Source organism: Oncorhynchus mykiss, chromosome 26 (assembly GCF_013265735.2).
Source record: "Oncorhynchus mykiss isolate Arlee chromosome 26, USDA_OmykA_1.1, whole genome shotgun sequence".
NCBI classification, from domain to species: Eukaryota; Metazoa; Chordata; class Actinopteri; order Salmoniformes; family Salmonidae; genus Oncorhynchus; species Oncorhynchus mykiss.
This window is the reverse complement of record NC_048590.1, coordinates 28,997,280-29,023,002: the sequence shown is the minus strand read 5'-3', so window position 1 is coordinate 29,023,002 and position 25,723 is coordinate 28,997,280. Positions and strand designations below refer to the sequence as shown.

At 41.4% G+C, this 25,723-nt stretch overlaps 2 protein-coding genes, 1 long non-coding RNA gene and 1 other non-coding gene across 5 annotated transcripts; 1 reads left to right on the top strand and 3 right to left on the bottom strand.

Moving 5' to 3' along the window:
- Positions 1-7,157: 7,157 nt before the first annotated feature.
- On the bottom strand, positions 7,158-9,285 carry LOC110506583. Its single transcript, XR_002471000.2, has 2 exons — positions 8,832-9,285; positions 7,158-7,533 (listed from the first exon to the last, which is right to left on the bottom strand). It is a non-coding gene; the product is annotated as an uncharacterized LOC110506583 (long non-coding RNA).
- LOC118944585 lies at positions 7,690-7,812 on the bottom strand. The gene has a single exon (XR_005039937.1). It is a non-coding gene; the product is annotated as a small nucleolar RNA SNORA76 (small nucleolar RNA).
- On the top strand, positions 9,274-14,655 carry si:ch211-122f10.4 (Cathepsin A-like protein). The gene is made up of 11 exons (XM_021586309.2): positions 9,274-9,600; positions 10,305-10,416; positions 10,553-10,690; positions 10,902-11,060; positions 11,266-11,357; positions 11,520-11,604; positions 11,747-11,896; positions 12,049-12,203; positions 12,733-12,895; positions 12,988-13,077; positions 13,223-14,655. The coding sequence occupies exons 1-11, from the start codon at positions 9,425-9,427 to the stop codon at positions 13,304-13,306; spliced, it is 1,404 nt and encodes a 467-aa protein (XP_021441984.2). The 5' UTR covers positions 9,274-9,424; the 3' UTR covers positions 13,307-14,655.
- Positions 14,656-15,554: 899 nt separating this feature from the next.
- LOC110506580 (putative sodium-coupled neutral amino acid transporter 7) lies at positions 15,555-25,232 on the bottom strand. Of its 2 annotated transcripts, none has more exons than XM_021586308.2 (12): positions 25,076-25,232; positions 21,109-21,605; positions 20,922-20,975; positions 20,678-20,822; positions 19,555-19,699; positions 19,332-19,430; positions 17,718-17,775; positions 17,473-17,587; positions 17,199-17,346; positions 16,914-17,113; positions 16,778-16,829; positions 15,555-16,700 (listed from the first exon to the last, which is right to left on the bottom strand). In XM_021586308.2, the coding sequence occupies exons 2-12, from the start codon at positions 21,361-21,363 to the stop codon at positions 16,583-16,585; spliced, it is 1,389 nt and encodes a 462-aa protein (XP_021441983.2). In that variant the 5' UTR covers positions 21,364-21,605; positions 25,076-25,232; the 3' UTR covers positions 15,555-16,582. The 2 variants fall into 2 exon arrangements, with proteins under 2 accessions (XP_021441983.2, XP_036819766.1); XM_036963871.1 differs by having other exon boundaries at positions 21,109-21,401; positions 25,076-25,192.
- Between the last annotated feature and the right edge of the window lie 491 nt (positions 25,233-25,723).

Below are 25,723 nucleotides of genomic sequence, written 5' to 3'. Positions count from 1 at the left end.
AAATAAATATGTCATACCCTCTCCCCAATTCCGTTTAGATTTTCCCAAATTGAGTTTCCCTGTTTTATTTTTTCTAGTTTCAGATTCAGTTATTTACTCTCAAAATTCCAATTATTTATAGAGAAACATCAACATTGGATGTTCTGAGTCCATGTCAATGCATAAATCAAATCAAAAGGAAAATAAAAAAAATGTAAAAAATGTAGATTTTTTTTGTGTAGATTCCTTTTTTGTGTAGATTCCTTTAATTGCGCACCTAAGGCCTGATTCCGGCTTGAGTTAAGCCATAAATTGAATTTTATTTATTTTTATACACTTTTCTCCATATGCATTTTCTGACCTTGAACTTAAACATGAAAATAGCATGCTGTTCACCCCCGCTTTTCTTTCAAGGTGGAGATCTAATAAATTAAGGTGTGGCAGACCGGTGTGTCTATAGATAAGCCATATTCTGACCTTGACCACCTTTATGCACGAGGAAGCCATGAATTAGGTCGAGCGAACTGGCTAACTGGCTACACAAAGTGATGGACAAGCAAGCATCACACAGACAGGCATTCCCATGCTGTTGCTTCTTCAAAAAGTTACTAGAAATACCAATCACTGATGCATTATTTTCATATCTTGTGAAAAACTTGTGTAGATCAATAGATTTTCTAATAAGTTCAATACATTTAATGAATCTTCTAAATTCAACACATTTTGAACATGGTTGAATTCCATATTAATGTTGGGACCTACTTGATAGTCTTGTAAAGTGCCACCCTGATTCACCCCCTTGCACAGTTATCACAATTTGTTGTTTGGAAAACTATTCCAATCAAAAAGTTTTGTTCAAACACAAGTCAGTACATACTATCAAGGCTGTAGGGGAGACCGGGACCGGGGTTGAAGTTGTCACACTTTTTACTTTTGTGTGTATTTTCAGGCATCCCTTACAATAATCTTTTCAACATCAATAGAAAGACCAAGTTCTTGGGTTGAAATGGGGACCATTTTTATCCTCCTTATTCAAACATGGAGTTATTAGCAGGGTTGGATGTCACACAGAATGTGGTTGGTTGTCACAATGTTGCTGGTAGCTTATTCCTTTTGTAACAAGAAATTAACCTCTACGGGGTTAGTACATATTCTTGCTTCAGGTCCTGAGCTACAGGCAGTTAGATTTGGGTATGTCATTTTAGGCGAAAATTGGAAAAAAAGGGTCCGATCCTTAAGAGGTTTTAAGCAATAACCTATACCATACAGTCTTATAAATCGAAAAATATTCCTAACAAAATTCAGCATTTTATTCATTGAGAACAGCATATTACATTTTGAGTAAATTTGTGTGTGAATGTGTGTTTGCACATGCATGTTTGCGTGTGTAGGTGTGTGACAGAAAAAATATGTGTGTGAGAGAGAGGCAACGAAGGGAGCTCTTTAAAGTACAAGCCCAGAATGGAGCTCAGGATTTATTATATACTGGCAATGGCAATGTCCACTAATAATGTTGTTATAACGGGTTAGATTGTGACAACCAACCCTCCAAATAGTTAGAATGGAGTTGATAGTGACATGGAACGCCAAATTCAATGTGACAACCATCCCTAACTGAGCAAAAATGCTAACTATGATGCTAGTTACCACATGGCTTGTCCTAGCAACTCAGAAATAGGTTTGAAATATAGTTATCCTCTTCCTCTTTTCAACAAACATAATTGTTCATGGATACGGCCATAATAACATTGAAAAACACATAGATTTCCCTCACCTCAATGTTTTGTCACGCTGACATGAATTGACGAGCAGGTGGATTAATTATTTTAAAGAATTCATACAAAGCAACCTTAAGATTGGGAGTATAAGCACTGTGACAAACAACCCCCGAGACAGCCAAACCTGGTCTCCCCTAACTGTCATGTGTGCCTATGACTCTAATTTAGTCATTTTCTTTATTCCCGCATGTGTGCTTTATTTTGAATTTATTTACTTAGAAGTGCTTTAAATATTGATTTACTCCTAATGTGTGCTCTATTTAGGTTTACACCTTATTTACTTATTTGAGTGACTCCTTTTAATTTGAATTGGTTAAACCCCTTTTGAGTGTTTGTCTCTTTGTGTGAGTGAGGAAATTAGTGTTAAAGGTTGATTCAACTATAAAAAGAGAGTAGCACGCTCTACATACAAGCTCCAAGAAGTTTATTGGGTAAACTACCAATGCTTCAGCATCACCATGCCTTCTTCAGGATAGACTCAGCCAAATGATGTTGCCACGAGCTGCATCTTAGTTGTTGCTGAAATTGATCCACTAAACTGTTTACTTTCTGCATCTATGTCACATCACTGAGTCTACCTTTAAAAATGCTGCATTCACAACCTTCTTCTTTGGTGGAGTTTTAAGGGGGACTACATCCTGAAAAGTTGTATTGGATTAGCGTCAAGCTTACTCAGAAAACAAATCCAAAACGGAAATGAGAAAACAAAACTTTTAATGCCCTCTAATGTCCGAAAACAGCATACAAAACAAAACAAAAAAATACTCAGTTCCCTACACAGATCCGGGGACCTGAGAGGATGCCATGCTCCTGCCAGTACTTCATGCAGCCCTTCACCCTTTACATCCCTCACTCCAAAATTCTTTCAGCTTCCGCTACGATAATAGCAATCCTTACGAGTTCTTTACCACTCCTGAAGTGCAGTTTATCACCGTAACAATAAATGCCCAAAAGTCCATATTTTTCATGATAAGGGTATCTGAATCCTGCAGCTGACTGCGTTCATAACCAAGTGGGAAGGTGGTATTCACCACAAGAGGCAATCTATCAATATGTTTTTTTAACACTATAATTGTTTACAAGCATGATAGCTGTATTTTTAGTTTATGGTTGATGCAGCTTTTTGGCCATTAACCAATTGCCGTTTCTCAACGAGTTCAAAGCACATGAATGCATCCAACCGGTATTCACAACTTCACAACTAGTAATTAGCACCTTACCACTTGGTTATGAACACAGATTTGGGGACCAGAGCCACGTCCCTCACATCTGAGGAGCATTGGGGTTAATGAGTTGCTACTCCACAAAGGCAGACCTGAGACAATGTTCTGCAGTTTCAAGCCAGCAACAGGGTGCCACAGCCGTGCGGCATCCCAAGCCGCGTCCTCAGAGCATGTGTAGACCAGCTGGCTGGAGTGTTTACGGACATATGCAATCTCCCCCTATCCCAGTCTGTTGTCCCCACTTGCTTCAAGATATCCACCATTGTTCCTGTACCCCAAAAAGCATAGGTATTCTAACTAAATGACTTCTGTCATCATGAAACGCTTTGAGGGGTTAGTTAAAGATCATATCACCTCCGCCTTACCCGACAGACACCCCAGGCCCACTACAATTTGCATACCGCCCCAACAGATCCGACGCATTCACCATTGCACTGCACACTGCCCTATCCCACCTGGACATGAGGAATCTCTATGTGAGAATTCTGTTCATTGACTATAGCTTAGCCTTCAACACCATAGTGCCCTCCAAGCTCATCACTAAGCTCACGGCCCTGGGTCTGAACACTTTCAACTTGGTTCTAGGCTTCCTGACGGGTCGACCCCAGGTAGTGAAGGTAGGCAACAACACCCCCGCCACGCTGATCTTCAACACGGGGGCCCCACAGAGGTGCGTGCTTAGACCTCTCCTATACTCCCTGTTCCCCATGACTGCGTGTCTCCAACTCAATCATCAAGTTTTCTGACAACACTACAGTGGTAAGCCGGATGTGGAGGTCCTGGGCTGGCGTGGTTGCACGTGGTCCATGGTTGTGAGACCGGTTGAACATACTACCAAATTCTCTAAAACGACATTGGAGGCAGCTTTTGGTAGAGAAATTAACATGAAATTCTCTGACAACAGCCAATTGCACGCTCCCTCAAAACTTGAGACATCTGTGTTATTGTGTTGTGTGACAAAGCTGCACATTTTAAAGCGGCCTTTTATTGTCCCCAGCACAAGTTGCGCCTGTGTAATTATCATGCTGTTCAATCAGCTTCTTGATATGCCACACCTGTCAGGTAGATTAATTATCTTGGCTAAGCAGAAATTCTCACCAACAAGGATGTAAACAAATTTGTGTACAACATTTGAGAGAAATAAGCTTTTTTGTGTGCATATGGAACATTTCAGGGACCTTTTTATTTCAGCTCATGAAACATGGGACCAGCACTTTACAGGTGGTGTTTATATTTTTGTTCAGTGTAATTAGAGCCTATTGAGCATAATCTCTCAGACACACAGCTCATCCCCAAGGGGTCACAACCTTTGTGACAGTTGTTGCTGAAGCAGATGAAGCTGAGAAGGATCAAAACATTAAGTTTGTGAATTTAGTTGAAACCTGCCCATTTGTAACAAGCATGGTAACAAGCATTCATTGTTACACCTTTTGTAATTACAGACCGCATTTACTACCAGTTACATGTTGTTATTACACTATTGGTTTTTACAGTGTAATTACACATGTAATTACACTGTAATAAGGGCCATGTGAAATTAAGTGTTACTGATTTAACCACAAAGACCAGGGAGGTTTTCCAATTATTTGCAAAGAAGTGTTATTACTATTCAGGTTCAGAAAACGTTAATGTCCTCAGAGAGGCAATTCATTTTGCAGCAGTCATAAAACATATCACATAACAAAACTAATTTATATAAAAAAAATAGCAAAGGATGTTTACAAGCAACTAGGCTGGGGGATTTTCATAATAAAATGTAAAAATGGGCTACATGTTAAAGTGCAATTAGTTCAACATTTTGTTAAATTACAGAATTGCATTCGGAATAAAATAGTACTTGGCCCTGTCTCTTTTTTTTATACCTTAGGTAGTCTGTACTTGCGGCCAGAGGGAAGGAGCTGGAATTCGGGGTGGAGTAGATGAGAAGAGTCAACCTCCATATCATTCGCAGTCTGGAGAGCTCTGCCCAGGTAGAAAGATGACAGTTCTTACTGTTGCTGCCCCTTGCTTTTTCCGCAAGTCCTGACTATTTTGCCCAACCTATTTTTTGGTGCAACCTTAATATTCCCAAACCAGCAGTTCAAGCAGTAGGACAAAATGCTCTCAAATAATGATTCATAAAAGAGAACCACGATGGTTAGGTCAACATTACAAAAGTGCAATTTCCGTAGGAAACAGTCCCTGTTGGCCTCTCTTTAAAATAGTGTCAGTACACTGATCCCAGGACAGCTTGTTGGCAATGACTAGCCCAAGATATTTGTACTCCACTATTTCAATGGGCTCAGCTTTTATCAGTGATTGTGTGTGCATGGTAGTGTTCCTTCGAAAGTCAATCACCATATCCTTTGTTTTGTATGTTTTTTTAGATGGGATGACTCACACCAGCCAGTAAAATCATTCAGAGCTGGTCCGGGTTCGGTCTCATCCCCTTCGAGGAGACTGACCAAAGCAGTGTCGTCAGCATATTTTATCAGGTGGCACCCTGGAAACTGGCTCCAGCAGCTGTCTGTATACAATATGTATGTAACTGGTGAAAGAACCTGTGGGGTTCCAACTGAAGAAGTGCACATCTCAGAGAGTGTGTTGCCAACTCATACCTGCTGAGAACTATCAGTGAGGAAGTTGGTGATCCATTTGATAAGCATAGAATCAAGTCCGAAGTCTCCTCTAAGTCTGTTCTTGAGGATAAAAGTATTGATTGTGTTAAATGCAAAGGAGAAATCTTCCAAAATGATATGCACATTTTTGCTGCCCTTCAAATGCATGTCCATCTTTTCCTCTCTCCGACCAGTATGCAAACTGGAGGGGGTCAATGAAGTGTTGGTAGATGAGTAACAAATAAAGCAAACATTGAATATCCCTTTGAGCATGGTGTAGTTATTAATGACACTTTGGATGGTGTATCAATACACCCAGTCACTACAAATGTTCCTAACTCAGTTGCTGGAGAGGAAGGAAACTGTTCAGGGATTTCACCAAGAGGCCAATGGGGATTTTAAAACAGTTACAGAGTTTAATGGCTGTGATAGGAGAAAACTGTGGATGGATCAACATCATTGTAGTTACTCCACAATACTAACATAAATTAAAGAATACAAATGTTCCAAAACAAGCATTCTACTTTTTGGGGTTACTGTATTGTTTCTAGATGTTACTGCACTGTTGGAGCTAGAAGCATAAGTATTTAGCTGCACCTGCTATAACATCTGCAAATATATGTACATGACCTATAAACTTTGATTTGATTTGGCCTTTCCAAGCCACTGTTTTTCTGCACCTGGATTGCTTGCTCTGTGGGGTTTTTAGGCTGGATTTCTGTAAAGAAGTTTGTGACAACTGTTGATGTAAAAAGGCTGGCATAAGGATGGAGTTGTCCCAGATTTCAGCCTCTTCTTTGGCAGGAAAGTCTCAAAAGCATTTCGCACTAGGAACAGCGAGTGAGGGTGAACTACCCATAGTCTCCACAAGGGCGCACTAGTTCTGCCAGAGCTAGGGAGATCTTATTCTGTAATTCATTCACCTTCAGCAGTTACTAGGTCATGAAAAATAAAACTACAGCAGTAGTTTAACAATGCTTTACCCACAATTTAATTCCTTATCATCTGTGTTAGGTTCTGTAAAGAGCAGATATGGGAATGATCATTCAAGAAGTAGATGATTCAGTATGCTTTACCATGTATTTTGTCTTTATGTCCTTCAATGTGACGTCTTAGAATGATCTCCAACATTGATTTCAGGGGGCAGTCTTGGGCCTTCCAGGTGAAGAATTTGTCGCAGGTCGGATCTATTGTTGATGCTTTGTAATTCCATTTTTAAAATCCTTCGATTGGTGTTTCTATCACAGATAAATCATACTATATTATTTCAAAGTGTTTGTAAAGAAAATAACAATGGTTAAAAACTTGACTTTTAAATGTGACAGTTGATTTTATTTCCTCAGATCCCTTTGCATCTATAACTCTTGCTTGAGGACAGGAGTCCCCACACCCAACAACACATATATATAAAGCTCAATATGAGCTTACTCAAAAGTCTTGCAGACTGACATTCAGCGTAGAGATAGGCTGCACACGCAAAAAAATCCAAGTTTGTTCTTACTTAGTATATACATTTATTGCATTCAATATATTTCTGGCCTCTGTTTAACAAGTAGAGAAACATTAGACGCAGACACAGGTGGAATTTAAACATTTAAGAGAATGGGTTGAAAGACAATTTAACAAGAAACTCATAAACATCTCCACTCATAAAACTTTATATGTGTCCTTATCAGAGAAGAGTGACTTGTCACCTGACATAAGCAGCAGTAATCATGTCTGGATCTTTTCTGGATTTCAGTCCCAGCCAGCAAGAAAGGCTAAGCACATGGGGTAATGAAAGCTGGAGGATGCCCTGTCTAAGCAGCTGGCTAGGAGGCCTCAGGTGGCTTGTCCTCTTCTGACTGTGATGATTGTACTATTATTGAAGGGTGTGTAGAAAAGGACTGTGAAATCCTAGTGGCAAAGACACACCCCTTTACACATTTGCATCAATGAGACACTGATCGGAGTCACCTGAGGGAAAAGAGAGAGATGCAGGCCACTGTTCAATCACATATTGGTACATGATCTGTGTTACGATTCTGTCAGATACTGATACATACACACATACTCAAACATGAACACAGTAACACACAGAGGGAAGATAGTGGGATGGGGGTTAGTAAGGTTCACTGTGTCTCAGTTCTCCGCAGGCTACAGAACAAGCACAGCCAAGGAGAGAGAGAGAAATTCTGTAGCACTACAGCGTAACCCCAGAGGTCACACACAGACCCAGGGGCTTAATAATAGTGCACACGCCCTACTTTAATAAGACCCTTAAACACACACTGAGGTATAACATTCAATAGTCAAAGGACCATATTGAAACTTTTCCCGTTTAGGCTAGGGCTTAGGCTATGTATTGTTAGTGCTTGACTTTGCCTGAAATAGGTGCTGGTAATCACTTTGGGTGCCAGTACTTTTATATTTAGGTGCAAGAGCTCCACAATACTTTTGAGGAAATATTCTATAAGATATTCTAAAATATTATATTTTGGGGCGGCAGGTAGCCAAGTGGTTAGAGCATTGGGCCAGTAACCGAAAGGTTGCTGGGTTGAATCTCTGAGCTGATAAGGTAAAAATCTGTCATTCTGCCCCTGAACAAGTCAGTTAACTCATTGTTCCCCGGTAAGCCGTCATTGTGAATCAGAATTTGTTCTTAACTGACTAGGTTAAATAAAATAAGAGGTGCAGGAGCTCAAGCAGTAACAACATTGAGGTGCAAGTACTCAGCTCCAGTGAGCTCCTGCCCAAGTCAAGCACTGTGTATTCAAATCAAATCACATTTTATTTGTCACATGCACAGAATACAACAGGTGAAATGTTTACTTACAAGCCCTTAACCAACAATGTAGTTTTAAGAAAATACCCCCCCAAAATGTAAGAGATAAGAATAACAAATGATTAAAGAACAGCAGTGAATAACAATAGCAGGGCTATTTACAGGGAGTACTGGTACAGAGTCAATGTGTGAGGGCACAGGTGTCGAGGTAATTGAGGTAATGTGTAGGTAGGTAGAGTTATTAAAGTGACTATGCATAGACAACTATGTATTGTCTAACTGTTGATGTAAAAGGTATAATAGTCAATGTATAACATGCAATAGTCAATGGATCATATTTCAACTTAAATGTAGGCCATGAATTGTCTAACTCTTGATTGAATTAACATGCATACATATGCATAATGTACATGCATAGCGTCACCTTAAACATGCATTTTCAGGCATCTTTTGCCAGAGACCCTTATAAAAACGCATGACTGATACTCACTTGTCTTTTTTTGTTTTTACTCTTTTTACTGGTCTTTTGAAAACTCAGGTCGACTAATAAGCTACCATTTTATCTGACACTCACCCAACTAATACACATTGCTACCTAATTATACCACCCTCACATTCTTCACTGTCATGTTATATCAAACGTTGATATGTTAAATGTTACGCCATGATGGAACAATGTTGGCAATTGTAGCCAATTCTTGGTAGGCCTAGTTGTCATATTTTCAGCTTTATACTTTTCTCGATGATTCAGAGCTCGCCATAGTTGTTTTGCTACCTGCTGGCATTTCGACTGATTAACATATTGAGTAACTAATACATCGAATTGCCCGTCCTTGATATAACCGAGACGCAGGCAGTAATTATTAATGCAAAAAAATGTAGCCTATCAAATGAAACGCAATCCGGTGATGAACGTCAAAACAAAAGATCAACCACGTGACTAGAGAGCTCAGTTAGTAGTCATATGACCTGTAGTGCTTCTATATACAGGGCATAGACACGGCAATTGTTCCGCACACAGGACTTCGAGTTTAGCATTTGAGGTCAACATTGTTGGCGCATTAGGCTAGTTTCGTCCTCGACATGACCAGTATGTCTTTTGTTAGTTTGGTGGTGTGTTTCCTTACTGGTTCGTGTCTTACATGGGCTAACTACGCCCCTGACGAGGTAACCGAACTACCGGGAATGTCGTTTAAACCAAACTACCGGCAGTGGTCGGGCTATTTGAAAGCCAGCCCTGGAAAGTTTCTCCATTACTGGTGAGTATTAGTAATGCCATACGTCGCTACCTTGACTAACGAACAACTTAGTGTTTGTTTTGGTTGGGGATGCTTTCAGAAACTCCAGCTCGTGCACAACATTAGTTTACTAATGTACAATATCTCTATATATCGGTTTATTCCAAATGGGTCATATAATAAATGAATGGCATAAATAACCGTATCATCTTTTTAAGTCATCAAATAAACTTACAAGATTGACTATTGCTCAATAGTAAATTAATACAGAAGTTAGTACAGAGACAACTGAAGCTTGTTTAACAACTCTTCAAATAGAATGTCACAAAGGAAGAAGAGAACGCTTCTGAAGCTGGACTAGATAATGATTTATACTTCCTCTTTTGCTACTTCCTCCAGCATTGGTCATGCATTGTGTTGTAGCTTGTACCTTTTCATTGAGACGTTTAAGAGCTAGAACATCCTTTGCCATTTGCTATGAGAAGTTAATGATTGACAAAATAACACATGACACTTTTATTCTAGTGTTCTATAGACCACACACATACTGTACACACACACACACACACACACACACACACACACAGGTCCACGTACGCGGACATAAACATAATCCACAGACACCGTTGTACCTGGGGTCTAGAACTAAGTGCGGAGTGCACCAAGTGTGTCTGGGTACTCTCTATATCCGGTTAACCTGGCCCTCTACCTCCCTGCTTCCCCAGGTTTGTGACCTCACAGAGGGACCCACTGAAGGACCCTGTTGTGCTGTGGCTGAATGGAGGGCCTGGCTGCAGCTCGCTGGATGGCTTTCTGTCAGAGAACGGCCCCTTCCATGTTAGTTCTCCCACACGTTACCTTTTCAGCATGCGCTTAGCAGGACCTGTGATTTCAGTTTGTCTCCCAGTGTAACCTTATTGTATGCAGTGATTCTGAGTCCCACAGAATAACAACATCATTTTGTCTCCCTCAGGTGAATGATAATGGGGCCACTCTGTATGAGAATAATTTCAGCTGGAACAGGATCGCCAACGTTCTGTACCTAGAGTCCCCTGCAGGTGTGGGATACTCCTACTCTGATGACCAGAAGTACAAAACTGACGACGATCAGGTGAGATCAGGGTCTCATTCGGGAGAGTGGGACGCATTTAATAAATCGGACACAATTATTTACCTCTTTGTCATAGAAATACAGTGTGTATAACAGACATCTGAACGTTCCAGTGTTGTGCTCCACTGACAGTGGCTCAGAAATCATGCAGTTCACTCTTCCTTACTGAATACTAAAGTAATAGTAACTGATTTATCCCCCTTACTATTAGGTGGCTGATGACAACTACCTAGCTCTGCAGAGTTTCTTTGCCAAGTTTCCAAACTTCACACAGAATGAGTTCTTCATCATTGGTGAGAGTTATGGTGGGATATATGCCCCGACACTCAGCCAGCGTGTGGCCACAGGGACCGCAAAGATTAACTTCAAGGTGAGTTGATTCACACACCGACTTAATTGTTTTGAGTGGATTACACTCTTACGCTCTCTGAAAATCTAAAGACTGAGCATAAATTAAAAGCAATGCAATGGAATTCAATCCTATCCAACCACCTGTCAATGATTATGTAGGAGAGGATGGTATGACTCGAATATGTATGACAGTTATAAAATAACTCCTTCAATGTATTTTTCAGGGCTTTGCAGTGGGTAATGGCCTCAGTAGCTATGCCCTGAATGACCAGTCTCTGATCTACTTTGGTTACTACCACGGCCTCTTCGGAGAACAGTAAACTCACAACACATTCACTCATGTGGGCTCTGTCTGTTTAGTTATGTTTACATGACTAGGGATAATTCCTTTTGAAAAACCCACAATATGAATCCAAGCTTGTCTTGTAACAGAAGCATCAGACATTGCATTGTGTTTAAGTAAACTATCCTCTTGCAGACTTTGGACAGATCTGAACACAAACTGCTGTGATAAGGGATCATGTAACTTCTTCAACAACAGCAAGGAGGCCTGCAAGACACTGGTAAACATGGAAGCACTTTTACAATCGGATAAGAAGTATTATATATCAAATGCAAAAATTGCACTATTACATGCACGGGTTTAACATAGAAATGGGTACTTGTACCTTTGTTTCTCCCTCTCATTCATTCTTGCCCTCTCAGTTGAGCCAGGCCTTTAGTATTGTGTATGATTCTGGGTTGAATGAGTATGCACTTTACATGGACTGTGAGGGTGGAGTCGGGGCCAGAGCCTATAAGAGGAGCATGAGCCACCTCTTCAGGAACTATAGGAAGCACTGGGACACCTTCCAGGTAAGTGCCCCCCTATGGCGGAATACAGTGTTCAAGCATTAGATTTTGTTAGTCTTGTGTTCAGAAGGGTTGTTCTGGTTATTCTCAAATTGTTTGAAGTGGTTATGATGGAAGATATTGGTGTGATATGTAAGTAATGTGTCTCGCTGTAGCTGCTGAAGGTGCCGTCCGTCACTGGCCAAACTCCTTCTGTGGGTGCGGTCCCTCCCTGCATTAACAGCACAGCGCAGATGAACTGGCTCAACCGGGGTGATGTGAGGAAAGCCCTACACATCCCTGATACACTTCCACCCTGGGACATCTGCAGGTATTACACTCATGAAGTCTAAATGCAGCGACAGGACATCTAAAACTTGACAACAGTAAATTACCTAAAGGAAATCTTTACAGGGCCTCCTGGTCTAGGGCACTGCATCGCAGTGCTAGCTGTGCCACCAGAGACTCTGGGTTCGCGCCCAGGCTCTGTCACAGCTGGCCGGGACCGGGAGGTCAATTTGGCCTAGCGTCGTCTGGGTTAGGGAGGGTTTGGCCGGTAGGGATATCCTTGTCTCATCGCGCACTAGCGACTCCTGTGGCGGGCCGGGCGCAGTGCATGCCAAGGTCGCCCGGTGTTTCCTCCGACACTGGTGCGGCTGGCTTCCGGGTTGGATGCGCGCTGTGTTAAGGAGCAGTGCGGGGTTGTGTTTCGGAGGACGCATGGCTTGGCTTTAAACCTTTGTCTCTCCCGAGCCCGTACGGGTAGCGATGAGACAAGATAGTAACTACTAACAATTGGATACCACGAAAAGGGGGTAAAATTCAACCAAAAAAAGGACATCTTTACCATAACTCTGTAGTGACGTGGTGGGAGGACAGTACACCAACATCTACCCGACAGTGAAGGATGTATATCTGAAGCTGCTGTCTCTGGGTGTCCGGGCGCTGGTCTATAACGGAGACACTGACATGGCCTGCAACTTCCTGGGAGACAAGTGGTTTGTGGAGCAGCTCAACCAGAAGGTAAAGCTCTTGAAGACTGGTATTTGTGGCATAGAGATTTGGATGCTGGGTATTTGGCATGTTTGTAACTCACTGTTTTCTTTAATTTCCAGACAACCACCAAGTACCAGAGCTGGATATCTGATGACCAGATTGCTGGCTTCTACGAGCAGTATGGAAACCTCACCCTCCTGACTGTGAAGGTAAGCACTACTTACTTAGTTAGTACATTAGCATTGATTCACTGTCTTCAGACTCATTAACACACCACAGACATACCAATATTTAGAGATTAGTGGATGCAACAGGGGTGAGGCTGCTGCGTTCTAATCCCATCTTCTGTTTCAGGGCGCTGGTCACATGGTGCCGCAGTGGGCTCCAGGCCCCGCCTTAGACATGTTCCAGTCCTTCCTGTCAAACAAACCCTACTGAGCATGCTCCTGGGGCTGCTTCCAGTGTCTGTAATGGAACTTGTTAGTGGGTCAGGATGATGGCCCATTTTTCTCAGGGTGTGTTGGGTGGAAAGGGGGAAACAAATGTTCTGTTTTTGTGATCAAATGAAATGTTTCTGTTGCACTCTAAGTTCATTAGATCAAAGCGCAACTCTGGAGTTGGGGTGACAGGAGTGTAATCGGACTAAGCCATTTCTTAATTTCAGTAAATGTATAATTTTACTTGATGCAAACTGCATATTAATAGCCTTACAGAAATGTTTAGGTGCATCACATGTCAAATCTTCCTTTGATGCTGTGCAGTCACTCTGGTTGGCTTTCTAACTGATTAGCAGCTTATTAATCACATCAGAGCTATCATTTGCCTTTTGAGTTTCCTCATGCAGTTTCTGTATCTGGGTTTTCAATTGTCACCACTTGAGGGAGCTGAAATGCCATGGAACTCAAATAGCCAAAAGGCCAATCAGCACTTTTAAAGAATCCAACATTCTTTGTCTTTCTAATAAATGGTTTCATAAAAAGCATTTATCTTATTAATTTATCATTTTAAGAGCTTTTTTTACTGAACATGATTACAGACTGTGTAAAAACATCCACGTAATCTTAAGTGACTTCCATAGACACTTAAAGATAATGGTGGTGAATTCCAGGGATGGTGATTGAGCAACAAATCTCCTCCTCAGCCATTATACTAAAGATTCAGTACACAACAGGCCAATCGGTGTAGCAGAGATTAACTGGAAATGACTAGTGATTCCTGTGTTAACTGAAATTAAGCTATATATATTTTTAGTTGCTTTAAGACTTACAGGTAGGCCTTCTTGCAGAAGTCAGTATACATCAATGTCTCTAGTGCTTCCTACATCTGCATTGCTTATTTGGTGTTTTAAGCTGGGTTTCTGTATAGCACTTTGACATCTGCTGATATAAGGTTTTTATAAATACATTTGACTAGTCCATGTGTTTTCCAAATGTGGTACTTACTGCAGGGGTCTGCAATTTTTTTGGGAGGAAAAATATTGGTATTTTAAACACAATTAATGCCATGTTTGAGAACTAACAATTAAAAGCCAGACAAAATAAAAACAGGTATTTGGAACATACTCATTTTTTTTTTTTTTTTTGGAGCAGAGACGCGAAGTATCAGTCATGGCAAAATTCTCTCACTGTAGAATTGCTGGAAATTGGCTTAAACTGCTACATTTTCTTCCAGCTCGATGGTAGAATTGCAGAATTCTTTCACATTTTCTCTACACCACCAGTGGTGACCTGTCATTTAAGCCCCACATTTTGTAAAAAAAATATAGAGTTAATAAAGCCACATACAAACATGGTCTCTTTGTTTTCTTGAGGAAGGCAGCACCAAAATGCAGGTGTTTCAGCCTAGCTCAGTGCTTTCTGTGGTGGCGGGGCAAGCCAGCAGAAAACATGGAGCTTTGCGCTGTGATTGGCCCTGTTCTATCATTCATGGGGACACTACGTCACCGCCAAGTCTAAGGGTAGACCTCAAATTCTGTCATGGATCAAGTCGACAATCTACTGGCTAATCCTTGTCATATGAAGATAAATAATAGATAAAACGTACCGGTGCTCATCGGCCACTGGACATAAACATTACACAAGTTGTAAATCGCATATTCAACAATGAGTGTGTTGGTATGGAATCAGTGACAGTGGCTGTGTGGTTCCACTTCTGGGATTCTGGGGCTCTTTTCCAAGTTTAAAATTATAAACATTCAACATTGGCCATGCTGTCAATGACGCATGATTTGTTCCACGCTCAAAACAACTCGGAACAGCAAAAACTTGACTTCCATGAGTTCAAGACAACTGGGAAGTCCGGAATAAATTAGCTCCGACTGGGAAAGTATGTTTTGAATGGTCATCCAACTCGGAATTGTAAATCCATCCTCTTTCTAGAGCTACAACCTGAAGATCAATGACGTCATTATGATTTGACATTGATTTTTCCCCCAGAGTTCCCAGTTGTTTTGAAAGAACCATAAATTCAGAAAATTGCAGACTTGGATGACAAAATTTGCCCACGAAGGACCGCCACGCCACCTTCCTGTTCAAGTGAGCACAGCACAAGGTGAGTCCATGTATTGTATGCTGCAGCATAACTGATGTAATATGCCAGGGAGATATGTATACTGTACCTATTCACCTGATAAGACAATATGTTTTTACTAACATGAGGGTTTAGGACAAAACTATGACAATCTGAATTCAATGACAAAACCATCATGTTTATTAAAATGTAGATTGATTACAGGAGAATTAATGATACTATAAGACTGCTTATTGTTCAACCAGATTACTAAATTGGTTCAGTTCAGAAAAAAACTATTTCCCTTGGCTCCAATTATGGAATACAAATAAAAACAAAAAGTAATTGAATTTCAAGCATTTCCAATCTCATTCAAGTCATTGTAAAACAGTAATTGCTGCCCTGAGGAACAATCCCTTTGAACATGATAGATGTATGTTTCTTACCTTTTTCTGTAGCCTAGAGCTAATCTCTCTCTGTCGGTAAAGCACATTTAAAATATCTGTCTTTTTAAAGCTAGGCCCAATACAATCTTTTAACCACAGGAATCAGACAGACCCCAGACTTCTGAAATCTCAAAGGCATTCAAAATCAATTAAAATTATAATACACTTGCCACATTACACAGGTTTCAGAACTACAGTTGAAGGATACGTCTTTAAACCACTTAAACATTGGAATTGTAAAATGACTAAAAATGGATGGAAATGTTTGGCCACATTCTTAAAACAGTATGTTCATTACTCATCAGTAACAACACCCATCAGAGTGAGGTACCCTCTCCCACTGCCCAGTTTCTTGAGGGATGGGATGCCACCTGTAGTGCAGTGGTTGGTGTATGCTGGATTTAGTACTGCAGCCCACAACGGGGTGAAAACACTGAGGACTGTTCCCACAATAAAATGTAATAAAAACAACATAACATTTGCATAATCTTAAAAAAAAAAAAAAAGTTAGGTCATTGTCAGTGGTTGCGCTCGGGACTCTCGTCCAATCCTAGAGCATCGCTCCATGGGTGACACGAGTGCTTGCTATGGAGCGGTTTCATCGTCAGGGAGACAACGAGACGTGCGGCATGCAGGAGATGTCACAGGAGGGAGTGTGTTTGCATGTGTATGTTGGATCCTCCACATCCTGATAGAAGTCAATAAAGTTCAGAATAGCAGCATAGACCTCCTCCAACAAAGAGTCTTCCTGGTCAGAATTCTATTGGCTGTCCGGATAGTGGATGAAGTCTTGATAGATTGCATTGACGGTGGTCTGGCCAAAGACGAAAGTGCCGATGGTTACCATGATGACACCATAGACCACCATCCCATGCCAGCTATGGGGAGAGAGAAGATCCGTGTTTAGTAACAGTCGCAAGAGGAGATTATGTACAGGTAGTGAGTCTAGTCTTACCTAGCAGATCGGACCTCTGTTTCTGAGAGCTTTGCCTGAATCAGACACAGACCTGCAGGGAAGAGCAGACATTATATACAGGCATTATGCTTATTGCTGTTATAAAAACACACAGAATCAGACACACTGGTCGTACCTGGGAAGACAAAGATGAAGCAGGCTGCCAGGCCTCCGATGAGGGAGATGACTCGGCCAATGTCGGGGATGAAGAGTGCGAGGACGAGTGTGATTGTGAACCACACAAGCGTCTGCAACACCCTGCGTCTCCGCTCACGCCTCACACACAATTCCACCTGCTCGCCACGGAAACGGAGCCATAGCCCCTCCAGCACCGCCCTGAAGAAACAAGTTACACAACAATGTAGTACTGAAATGGCATGGGTGGAACACAGTGCTTTGTAGTGTAGGGTTAGTGTCTCACCGGCCACAGAAGTGTAAAATGGGATAGGAGGTGATAACACAGATGACGATGAAGGCCCTTGCGATTGCCACGGCGATGTCATTAGGAGGATATGACATCAGCACATCCTGACTGACGTTAGACCCAAACGACAGAAAGCCACAGACACCTGACACAGGGAGTATGCACTATTAACACATCAACGAATCACACAAGAAATGGGCAATGTCATAAAAAAAACCCTGATGCTTCAAAACTGACTATAGAGCCACACACTGTACAAACAAACACACACCTGTGCCAGTGTAGACAAAGAGGCAGATGATCATGCCGACGGTGACCACACCTCCCCAGGGCTTGAGTTCACTCCTTCTCATGCTGTTAAACACTGGCACACTGCTCACATGACACTTTCGAGAAAGTGAGAAAGAGAGAGAGATTGTGAGAGGATGTAAGTAACTTCAAGCATTTTCAATCAAGTAATAGAAATAGCCATATGTACACCCCTGCACATTCATACACACAAACACAGACAGATACCTGGAAGCCAAAGCATATGGTGGGCATGGCGTTCAATACTGCACTCCAGGAGGACGGGCTGTAACAGACACACTGGCTGATTAACACAAACAAAGCATGATGGGAACAGTAGTTTGATGTAGACTGGAGCTTTAATGAAAGTCAGTGGGCTGAAATGCCATTTCTGGACTCTATGTCCTGTCTGGCACCATGGGTGTAGGAAACGGGTCTGAATGAGTGGGAATTGTATATGTACAGTACCAGTCAAAAGTTTGGACACACCTACTCATTAAAGGGTTATTCTTTATTTTTTTACAATTTTCTACATTGTAGAATAATAGTGAAGACATCAACACCATGAAATAACACACATGGAATCATGTAGTAACCCAAAAAATTGTTAAACAAATCTAAATATATTTTATAGTTGAGATTCTTCAATGTAGCGACCCTTTGCCTTGATGACAGCTTTGCACACTCTTGGCATTTTCTCAAACAGCTTAATGAGGGATTGTTTTCCAACAGTCTTGAAGGAGTTCCCACATATGCTGAGCACTTGTTGGCTGCTTTTCCTTCACTCTGAGGTTCAACTCATCCAAAACCATCTCAATTGGGTTGAGGTCAGGTGATTGTGGAGGCCAGGGCATCTGATGCAGCACTCAATCACTAATTGGTCAAATAACAATTACACAGCCTGGAGGTATATTTAGGATCACTGTCCTGTTGAAATACAAATGATAGTCCCACTAAGCGCAAAGCAGATGGGATGGTGTATCGCTGCAGAATACTGTGGTAGCCATGCTGGTTAAGTGTGCCTTGAATTGTAAATAAATCACAGACAGTGTCAGCAGAAAGGCACCCCCACACCATCACACCTCCTCCACACATGTGGATATCATCTGTTCACCTACTCTGCGTCTCACAAAGACACGGCGGTTGGAACCAAAAATCTCAAATTTGGGCTCATCAGACCAAAGGACAGATTTTCAGATGTCTAATGTCCATTGTTCATGTTTCTTGGCCCAAGCAAGGCTCTTCTTCTTATTGGTGTCCTTTAGTAGTGGTTTCTTTGCAGCAATTTGATCATGAAGGCCCGATTTACGCAGTCTCCTCTAAACAGTTGATGTTGAGATGTGTCGGTTACTTGAATTCTGTGAAGCATTTATTTGGGCTGCAATATGAGGTGCAGTTAACTCTAATGAATTTATCCTCTGCAGCAGAGTTAACGTTGGGTCTTCCTTTCCTGTGGCGGTCCTAAGACTCAGTTTCATCATAGCGCTTGATGGTTTTTGCAACTGCACTTCTTGAAAAATGTTCTTGAAATCTTCCAGTTTGACTGACCTTCATGCCTTAAAGTAATGATGGACTGTCGTTTCTCTTTGCTTATTTGATCTGTTCATGCCATTATATGGACTTGGTCTTTTACCAAATAGGGATATCTTCTGCATACCACCTTGTCACATCACAACTGATTGGCTCAAACGCATTAAGAAGGAAATAAATTCCACAAAAAAAAAAACTATTATACTATAAAAAAAAATATTCTACAATGTAGAAAATAGTTCAAATAAAGAAAAACCCTGGAATGAGTAGGTGTCCAAACTTTTGACTGGTACTGTAGTTCAGTTAGCGTACCTGGTTGCAATGTAGCCGGGGGTCATCTCTTTATCAGGCCAGATGTATTTCAGTATAACCACAATGGTGACATACCAGGTGCCAACAACACTCAGCGCACTACAAACAGGAGAACAGCACTATCAGACTGACCTGTGTTCATGTAGACTACTGATACAAAGCAGGCTTCAAATTCTAATTCAATCATCAGTTGTAGACTAAAGGGTGATGTGGGAAGGTATACCTGGCGTATTTCTGGAAGCCAATCTCTTTGGGGATGGAAAGAGGCAGAATGACCAGGACAGCAGTCGCACAAATGGTGAACTTACGGTCAATGTACCAGTGACCACCGACCACACCGTCTGGCAAATGAGCTATTGCAGCTATCACTACAGAAAGACAAAGATAGTGAGTAGAGGAAGTGAGAGAAATAGAGGAAAGGCAGCAGAGCAAACAAAACATTCCATTGACTACCGTCTTATTTACAGTGGAATTGTTTTAGTGCTGGCTATCTGATAGCAGGGTCATCATCCATCTGAGACCAACTTTTTTTGAAGATATAAAGGAAACGGAAACCTGGTGAAAAAGGCTATCCAATGCTACAATCTGCAACTTTGAGTGAAACTCCGGTACCCTGCAAACCATGATCTGTATTGTATTTTACACAAGTCAAACGTAATGGAGTCTATGGCATGTTGTTAATGGTTGCCGTTCATTCAAGGACTTATACATGACCGCCTCATTAACCTGATAGCTAGTGAGGTGAGACAGACAGTACCACCATCAGTGCTTATTCACAAATATTCCCATCAGAGGCGGCTGGTTTGATGTTGATGTGTTTTCTTGTATACGGAATATGCCAGATATTGTTGTTGTGGGGAAGGAGCTCATTCTGGAAGTGGGTTACTCTTTTGACTCCTACGTAGAGCAGACCTTTGCTGACAAGTTGCTGAAATACCAGCCCCTTGTGTGTCAGCTGTCATAGGCAGCTTAGCGGTTTGGAGAAGTTGGTGGGCAATTCTACGGTAACAGAGTGATGTGAAAAATCGAAGTCTTCGCTTTAAAATGTCAAACAAAAAACAATGATTGCAAAGTTAAACAACCCAGAAAACTCTATGCACAAGGCCTACTTTTAACAATTTCCAAAAACACATTTATCTGAAGAACTGTGCAGATGCAAAGTTTAGTAACCGCGTGCCGTCATTCTGTTACCATCTGCACAGTTCTTCAGATAAATGCATCTATAAGCGTCCAGATATCCGTGTCCGTTTGAATTCTTCGACTGTAATGTGATTTGTGGATTCAAATAAAGTACTTAAAAATGTGTGTGTACACATGTTGATTATCTATGTGTGAGAAACACTCACAGCGGTCCAGCTGGTCTCCAATGACGATAAAGAAGGCGATGCAGGTGCCGAAGGTGTAGACAGCGATGGCCACCTCACAGATTACCCCAGTGACCTTCCCACACGAGGCCCGCACCACCTCCTGGTAGGTGCTCTCATTACTGACCTAGACAAACAGCACAGGGTCACTAGGATGAGTACTGCTGGAAAAGACCGTCTTAAATTGTAGATTGTGTGTTCATAAGGGGGGTATTAACTTACTAACCTGGGAGCAGTATGCCAGGATCACCAGACCGCTGATGATGAAAATCAGCATGGACTACAACACACAAAAAAAGGATGTGTTACCGAATACATCCTTGTATATATATATATGCAGTATTTCTCACTTCTGCTCCTGGAGTGCCAGAGTGTGCAGGCTTCGGTCTCAAAAGTGTGTATGTAGCGCTCACCATCTGTAGCACCACCCCTGCAATCACGCCTCCAGCCATGTTGAAGGCGGCGGGGAAGTTGAGTAGTCCTGCACCCAGCGCAGCGTTCACCACAATGAAGACAGCGGCTGTGGCAGACACCCCTCCACTCCTCTCCCTGTCTGACAAAGGGGGGCGAACGGACTCCACACTGGGGCTCTGCAGTAGCCACGCCCTCTCACCAGCATCTTCACTCCCAGCCTCGGCCCAGTCCCCCGCCTCACTGTTAATCGCCATGGGACACCACCCGGCTGGCACAGCCCCAAAAACACTACCTAAAACACCCCCAAATTCACTCTACTCTGTTCAACACAGACTTCAACACTAAAGAGCTGAGTTGAGGGTATTCAGAGTTTGGGTTGAGGGGTCAGTCTGAAAGTTTGTGGTGGCTCTTGTGACATTCAGGACACAGATGACTGCTTGTCAGTTTATCCTCAAAGTGGATGTATTGTCACCCAGCAGTGAACCCTTAGTTCAATCTGCAACAAGACAAACACACATTACAGCTTTGGCCTTCTCGACACCTTCTCAGCTCTCTCTAAGTGCTTACTACAACCTGCTTTCCCAGTAGCCTACACGTTCTTGTCAGAGTGTTCTCCCCCCGGTCCCCTGCCTTGTACTGTCGGCTGACCTTGCTTTACACACCAACACCAGAATGTGACCAAAAATAACAAATAAAAAGACTGGTCAAAAAATGACTAATCACCAGGAATTCGTCTTAATAAATCTGTTCCCAAGTATTCCCACGAATAAAAATAAAAAAAGAGACATGATCGTGTCTCAATGTAATCAAGGTATGAAATTGTTATTTTCAAATACAGTCTATTTTTGGGCCTAGTTGTGGTCAACTTGCAGTGTTCAAAATTATTATAATTATGTTCCGGCCTCCCGACCAATCGCTCGGACAAAAACAAAAAAAGCCCCTAGGCTGAATCTAGTTGCCTACCCCTGCTTTACAGCATCCCTCGGAAACACATTCTAAAGAGACATGTAATCATTAGTTTTAGATAGGTCTGATCCCAAGAGATTTTCACTTCATAACCCTGAGAAGGATCACAGTAAAGTAGACTTCAGTGATCAGGGTCACTGTTCTCATGATGACACAGTGAGTCACAGTAGATAACTGTTGTAAACCTCACTCTGTCAGGCGTGTGACCTGCACACTAAAAAGGCTAATTATTAGTGCTTGTCAGAGGCTATGCATTTTGTAGGCATTCATGTAGGTAAGCGATGTCATGGACATGTTGACTGTAAGTCATAAATAAGAATAGGTTATATTGAAATACAAGGTGGATAACAACTTAATCTCACTTCATTTAGTCAAAGGGAAATAGACTACATATCTTACCTCAATTATTTTGTCATTTTGTTTGTGTTGAGGTGACTTGGAGAAATTAATTATAATGAACATTTTCAAACCCTCTGAAGGGGAAATATATCTCCTGCAGGACTTTCTTCAATACCTATTTTAAAACGGGATAGTTTACCTACATTTATTATAACTTTTTACCAAATTCTTAAAAAGGTGCAATATGCAGAAATCGCTCCACCATTTCCTGGTTGCAAAAATTCTAAATAGTTTGCCTAACTTCAGTTTATGTGACAAAACAAGCCCTCAGTGTAGAGAATCACTACCATCTAAACATACTACTGGTCAAAAGTTTTAGAACACCTACTTATTCAAGGGTTTTCTTTATTTTATTATTTTTATTTTATTATTATTTTATTATTTTTTACAATTTTCTACATTGTAGAATAATACTGAAGATGTAAAAACTATGAAATAACACACATGGAATCATGTGGTAACAAAAAAAAATCTAAATATATTTTATATTTGAGATTCTTCAAATAGCCAACCTTTGCCTTGACAGCTTTGCGCACTCTTGGCATTCTTACAAGCAGCTTCACCTAGAATGCTTTTCTAACAGTCTTGAAGGAGTTCCCTCATATGCTGAGCACTTGCTGGCTGCTCTTCCTCCACTCTGCAGTCCAACTAATCCAAAACCATCTCAATTGGGTTGAGGCCAGGGGATTGTGGAGGCCAGGTCATCTGATGCAGCACTCCATCACTCTCCTTCTTGGTAAAATAGCCCTTACACAGCCTGGAGGTGTGTTGGGGTCTTTGTCCTGTTGAAATACACATGCGGAGATCATCCGTTCACCCACACTGCGTCTCATAAAGAAACGGCGGTTGGAACCAAACATCTCCAATTTGGTCTCCTGACCAAAGGACAAATTTCCACCGATCTAATGTCCATTGCTTGTGTTTCTTGGCCCAAACAAGTCTCTTCTTTGTATGGGTGTCCTTTAGTAGTGGTTTCTTTGCAGCAATTCGATCATGAAGGCCTGATTCACACAGTCTTCTCTGAACAGTTGATGTTGAGATGTTTCTGATACTTGAACTCTGTGAAGCATTTATTTGGGCTGCAATTTCTAAGGCTGGTAACTCTAATGAACTTATCCTCTGCAGCCGAGGTAACTCTGGGTCTTCCTTTCCTGTGGTGGTCCTCATGAGAGCCAGTTTCATCATAAAGCTTGATGGTTTTTGCGACTGCACTTGAAGAAACGTTCAAAGTTCTTTAAATGTTCCGTATTGACTGACCTTCATGTCTTAAAGTAATGATGTACTGTCGTTTCTCTTTGCTTATTTGAGCTGTTAGTATACGGAAAATAGCTCGATTTGGTAGCCCTATTTTCCTACCTTGTCACAACACAACTGATTGGCTCAAATGCATTAAGGAAAGAAATTCCCCAAATTACCTTAAGAAGGCACACCTGTTAATTGGGGCGGCAGGGTAGCCTAGTGGTTAGAGCGTTGGACTAGTAACCGAAAGGTTGCAAGTTCATATCCCCGAGCTGACAAGGTACAAATCTGTCGTTCTGCCCCTGAACAGGCAGTTCAGTTCAGTCCATGAAGCGGTTGAGAGAATGCCAAGAGCGTGCAAAGTTGTTATCCTAGGCCGTCATTGAAAATAAATAAATAAAGGTAAAAAATAAAAATACATTTCAAGTGACTACCCCATGAAGCGGTTGAGAGAGAGTGAAAAGTTGTTATCAAGGCAAAGGGTGGCTATTTGAAAAAACTCTAATCTAAAATATATTTTGATTTGTTTAACACTTTTTTGTTACTAAATGATTCCATGTATTATTTCATAGTGTTGATGTCTTCAGTATTACTCTACAATGTAGAAAATAGTTTTTTTTTACATTATAATGTAAAAACCCTCTGAATGAGTAGGTGTTCTAAAACTTTTGACCGGTAGGGTATATATTTAAGTTCTTGGAAGCTTCTGTACTAAACTGAAAGCTAAAGAAAAAAACGATACTTAAGCATAGAAATAGCGCACATAGAACATACTTAGACTTCCTTTCAATGAGAATGACCGATCTATGATTCACATTTCTATGTGAATTTGGTCAACCACCCAAAAAGTTACATGTTGCAGCTTTAATAATGAATTATAATCTCTCAATGTTAATCTCAAAATTAACCAGATTGATGCATTTAGCTATTGAAACGAAAATGTTTTCTTCCGGAGAGGATGCCCACGGACCCCCCTACTAGTGTTCCCCTTCTGGATTTGGGCTAAGCCCCACATGTAATCAAATCATAGAAACGCCACTGGAGCTACCTAAACAAAAACAATGACTAGAAACATTAATAAAATACAGAAATTTGGTAGCTTTACTAATAGTCAACTTTGCATATAAAGCAGCTGAATCTTAGATTCAGATCTAGCAACAGGCCTAGAAAATCCCAAATCACAACAATGAATCTGATTGGTGATGTTATTATAGCAAACTGGACACCGCATCATCGTCAGTTGTTGTTAGCTGGCTGATAGTTTCCGAAAGCTGCTACCGACCTCCCCATCTTCATATTCTTTAACCTATTCAGTTGAAAATATGAAAATGCATATAATATACTCAAATATTCGATAAATACCTCTCTATTGCATCGCCGATGCTTGTTTTTCTCCAACAACCGCAAGCGCTGTGAAATTCCTGCTGAACAAGCAACGATGGCATGTGACTTGTTTGGGATGTGATCATGTGACGATTTAACATTACGTATTTAGTGCGTGGTGGGAATTGTAGTTTACTGCCACGAGAACAACACAAATCATTCCAGAGAGGGTTTTAAGCAGGGTAGATACTGCAGCAGAGGAGGCTGCTAAGGGGAGAACGGCTCATAATAATGTCCGGAACAGAGCGAATAGAATGACAACAAACATAAGGAAACCATGTTTTTGATGTATTTGATACCATTCCACCTATTCCTTTCCAGCCATTATCACGAGCCCATCCTCCCCAATTAATTTGCCACAAACCGTACTGCAGATACATCTTTATAAAAAAGAGTATATCGGAGCCGACGTGAATAAAACATTTAAACGTGTTAACCCTCGCAAGGCCGCAGGCCCAGACGGCATCCCCAGCCGCGTCCTCAGAGCATGCACAGACCAGCTGGCTGGTGTGTTTACGGACATATTCAATCAATCCTTATCCCAGTCTGCTGTTCCCACATGCTGTTCCCACATGCTTCAAGAGGGCCACCATTGTTCCTGTTCCCAAGAAAGCTAAGGTAACTGAG

Bases quoted from the DNA above. Each gene is read 5' to 3' on its own strand.
- si:ch211-122f10.4 (XM_021586309.2), top strand. From the start codon at position 9,425: ATGACCAGTATGTCTTTTGTTAGTTTGGTGGTGTGTTTCCTTACTGGT. The intron at 10,417-10,552 runs GTTAGTTCTCCC...TGTCTCCCTCAG, and splicing joins CAGAGAACGGCCCCTTCCAT to GTGAATGATAATGGGGCCAC. The intron at 12,204-12,732 runs GTATTACACTCA...ATAACTCTGTAG, and splicing joins CCACCCTGGGACATCTGCAG to TGACGTGGTGGGAGGACAGT.
- LOC110506580 (XM_021586308.2), bottom strand. From the start codon at position 21,363: ATGGCGATTAACAGTGAGGCGGGGGACTGGGCCGAGGCTGGGAGTGAA. The intron at 19,431-19,554 runs GTATACCTTCCC...TCCTGTTTGTAG, and splicing joins GGCTTCCAGAAATACGCCAG to TGCGCTGAGTGTTGTTGGCA. The intron at 17,588-17,717 runs GTATCTGTCTGT...CTTTCTCGAAAG, and splicing joins CCATATGCTTTGGCTTCCAG to TGTCATGTGAGCAGTGTGCC.